This window comes from Myotis brandtii, unplaced genomic scaffold (assembly GCF_000412655.1).
Source record: "Myotis brandtii unplaced genomic scaffold, ASM41265v1 scaffold1875, whole genome shotgun sequence".
Taxonomy (NCBI): domain Eukaryota; kingdom Metazoa; phylum Chordata; class Mammalia; order Chiroptera; family Vespertilionidae; genus Myotis; species Myotis brandtii.
Window position 1 is genome coordinate 678,838 of NW_005356961.1, and position 4,379 is coordinate 683,216.

Genomic DNA, 4,379 nt, shown 5'->3' on the forward strand with positions numbered 1-4,379 from the left:
TATATAGGACTAGAGGCCCAGTGCACAAAAATTTGTGCACTTGGGGGGGTCCCTCAGCCCGGCCTGTGCCCTCTCACAGTCTGGGACCCCTTGGGGAATGTCCACCTGCTGGGATCCCCAGGGGATCAGGCCTAAGCTGGCAGTCAGACATTCCTCTGGCAGCCCTGAAGCCCTTGGGGGATGTCCACTTGCCAGCGGGGAGCAGGCCTAAGCTGCAGTCGGACATCGTTAGCACTGCTGAGGAGGCGGGAGAGGCTCCTGCCACCACCACTGTGCTGGCAGCCATCAGCCTCGCTTGTGGCTGAGCAGAACTCCCCCTGCATTAAGCGTCTGCCCCCTGGTGGTCAGTGTGTGTCAGTGACCAGTCATTCCCAGTCGTTCTGCTGTTAGGGTCAATTTGCATGTTACCCTTTTATTATATAGGATAGAGGCCTGGTGCACGGGTGGGGGCTGGCTGGTTTGCCCTGAAGGGTGTCCTGGATCAGGGTGGGGGTCCCGCTGGGGTGCCTGGCCAGCCTGGGTGAGGGGCTGAGGGCCATTTACAGGCTGGCCATGCCCCCCGGCGACCCAAGTTCCCAGCCTCTCCTTTTTTTATTTCTTTTTTTTTCAGCGCCTCCTTGAGCAGAGGCCAGGTTGGGCTGGATGCAAGTATCTGGGATTTATTTATCTTCTATAATTGAAACTTTGTAGCCTTGAGCAGAGCCCAGGGCCGGTCAGAGCAGGAGGGAAGCTTGGCTTCCTCCATTGCCTGGGACAACTCAAGCCTCTTGCTTGCTCCAGCTCCGTGGCTGCCACCATCTTAGTTGGGTTAATTTGCATACTCGCTCCTGATTGACTGGTGGGGGTGGCTTGTAGGTGTAGCGGAGTGGCAGAGTGATGGTTAATTTGCATCTTTCTCTTTTATTGGTGTAGATAGACTAGAGGCCCAGTGCACGAATTCGTGCACCAGTGGGGTCCCTCAGCCTGGCCTGTGGGATCAGGCTGAAACTGTATCTCCAATATCCCCCAAGGGATTGATGATTGCGAGAGGGTGCAGGCCAGGCTGAGGGACCCCACTGGTGGATGATCAGGGCTGGGGAGGGATGGGACACAGAAGGTTGGCCAGTCGGGGAGGGACCACAGGAGGGCTCCAGGGTGTGTCTGGCCCATCTCGCTCAGTACCGATCAGCTGGACCCCAGTAGCAAGCTAACGTATTGGTCAGAGTGTCTGTCCCCTGGTTATCAGTGCATGTCATAGCGAGTGGTTGAGCAGCCTTAGCATATCATTAGCATATTATGCTTTGATTGAACAGATGACTGAATGACCAGACACTTAGCATATTAGGCTTTTATTATATAGGATCCTTTTGTGTATATTCCTAGGAATATAATTGCTAGGTCAAATGGCAATTCTATGTTGGACTCTTTGAGGAACTGCGAAACTGTATTCTACAGTGGTTGCACTATTTTACAATCCTACAAGCAATATATGAGGGTTTCTAATTCTCCATATCCCTGCTAACCCTTGCTATCTTCTTTCTTTAAAAAAATTATGGCCATCCTAGTGAGTGTGAAGTAGTATCTCCTTCTTTAGATTGCATTTCTCTGACATTCAACATCTTTCATATGCTTAGTGGCCACTTGCATATCTTCTTTGGAAGAATATCTAGTCAGATCCTTTGTCCCCATTTTATAATTTAGTCATTGAGCTTTTCATTATTGAATTTGTAAGAGTTCTTTGCATACTCTAAGCCCCTGATCAGATAAATGATTTGGAAATATTTTTATCCATTCTGTGGGTTGTATTTTCACTTTCCTGTTGGTGTCCTTTGATACACAAACATTTTTAATTTTGAGGAATTCAATTTATATTTTTCTTTTGTTGCTTATGCTTTTGGTGTCATATTTAAAAAGAAACCAGTGCCAAATCCAAGGTTATAAAGATTTATGTCTTTAAATTTTTATTTTTAAAAAATTTATTGAATTTTTTTGTTTCACGTGTACAATTCTATAATACATCATTTATATATTGTACTGTATGTTCACCACCCCAAGTCAATTCTCCTTCCATCACTATTTATCCCCCTTTACCCTCTTCTACCTCCCCCACCCCCCTTTTTCTCTGGTTATCACCATACTATGTCCATGACCTTTTTTTTTCTTTGCTTATTTTTTATGATTTTCTTTTAAGAGTTTTAAAGTTTTAGCTCTTAACTTAGGTTTTTTAAGTTAATTTTTGTTGGTGGTGTATGTTAGGGGTCTAAATTAATTGTTTTGCATGTAGATATCTACTTGTTCTAGTACCTTTTTCTTAAATAGACTAATCTTTCTCCACTTAATTGTCTTGACAACCATGTCAAAAATTGATTGTTAAGGTAAGTGTTTATTTCTGAACTCTTAATTTTATTCCATTGATCTACATATCTGTAGTTATATCAGTACCACAACTATCTTGGTTATTGTTGCTCTGTAAGGCATTTTGAAATTGCCTCCAACTTTGTTCCTTTTTTTCAAGATTGTTTTGGCTATTCTGGGTTCCTTGAAATTCCATATAAATTTTAGAATCAGCTTGTCAATTTCTACTAATACAGCTGGCACTTCTTTTTTAAAAATAATTCATTGTTTTTTGGTATTATATTCATAGAGTTAGTTGTATAGCCATCACATCACCACTATCTAATTTTAGAACTTTTCCAATACTCTGTACCCCCACCCAAAAAAAGAAACTCGTACCCATTAGCAATCCCTTTCCTTTTCAGTCTTCCTTTCTACCCTTCCCTTCCCAGACCCCACCCCTTCTCAGCCCCAGTCAACCACCAATCTACTTTCTGTTATGAATATCCTCTATGGATATGTCTATTCTTGGTGTTTCAGATAAATGGAATCATATGATACATAGTCTCTTGGAGGTACTTATTCTTGTGCAGACTGATGATTGTATTTGTTTTTAATCCTCTCTCTTATTCTGATTTCTAGTCATCCAATGATTTAGTTACACCAGGTTACTCACTCTGATTGGACATGAAATCCTATACAAAACAAAGCTTTGCATCTGACACGTGCAAACAATGCTTATTTTGGTCTTTTCATGTCCACTGAGAAAATACCTTGTGAATAGTCTAGAGTAAAGGGACTATGGTTAGATACCACCAACGTTAAGTGCCCAGCATTTACTTATAAGCCCTCTTGAGGCTCTTATACACTTCTCTCTTAAAATCCTCTCTCATAAGCTTTCAAAAATATTAATTTCAACCTGAATTTTACCAGATGCCTAGTTCTGATATATAAAGACAAATAATTGCAGCTAGTGAGGGAGACTGATATGTAAGCAGATAACTCATACAATGTGGTATTATAATGAAAGCCTTTACATATAAATAAATAAAGGTAATAAATCATATATTCTGAAAGTATAGCATGGATTTCAGGAGAAATTTTTTAGAAAAGTTAGGGGATGTAGGTCATAGAAACTATAAACTGTGCTATTTAGTTAATTCACTATGGTACGCATTGATTTTTACACTCTAATCTGTCTCCTGGAGTTGAAGGCCTTTTCACTTTCATACCTTTAGTACATTTGGCAACAAAATGAGATGGTAGGTGAAGATTCTAGGAACTACATTCTTCTTACCCAGATATTGTTTTCTTTACAGATATGAATTGGAACCCTCATCATCAGCAGTTACCACCACGGTACTAAACTTTGTGGAGAAACCACTCACTGTGAATATATCTACCATCTCTAAAGCACCCACTACTGAGGAGGCATCTCTTTTTAAAAAGTCATTAGTTTTAAAAGAGAAACCCACTACTAGGGACACAACCCATATGAAGAGGTCATTATCTTTAAAGAAGGACATAAATTGGAATAAGACATCTGGATTTCTGGAGCCACTATCCTTGCTGGGGGAGACTGAGAGTGATTTTGAGTTTGTTTCAGAGCCAGTGACTTTTGGGAATAAGCATGAAACTGGGGAGGCAACTTTCGCTAAGAGGACATTATCCTCCACGAAGTTGTATATAAGTCAAGAGAAGCAATTCTGCTGTGTGAAGGAATTGACCTCGCTGGACAATAACATTGAAAAGGATTCTTTTGTGGAGCCAATGAACTTTAGGAAGAAACCTAAAACTGAGGAGTCTACTACCACTGAGAGGCTGTTAACTTTAAATAAGTGTACCACTCAAGAGAAGGTGTCTTATAAGAGGAAGCCACTAATACTGCAGAAGGCCACCTCCAGAGAGAAGTTGCTCAATGAGGAACCATTTCCTTTTGAGAATAAGTCTACCACTAAGGAGTTCTGCTGTGTGAAGAAAATGACCTCACTGGACAATAACATTGCAAAGGATACTTTTATGGAACCAATGGACTTTAGGAAGAAACCTAAAACTGAGGAGTCTAC

General features: G+C 41.2%; 1 protein-coding gene across 1 annotated transcript in view; it reads left to right on the top strand.

Moving 5' to 3' along the window:
- The window catches only part of CCNB3 (cyclin B3), an 80,340-nt gene that overhangs the window by 46,778 nt on the left and 29,183 nt on the right, over positions 1–4,379 (top strand). Inside the window, exon 6 of the mRNA XM_014538266.1 lies at positions 3,633–4,376. Coding sequence (XP_014393752.1) covers positions 3,633–4,376 — 744 coding nt within the window. The remainder of the gene's footprint in view (positions 1–3,632; positions 4,377–4,379) is intronic.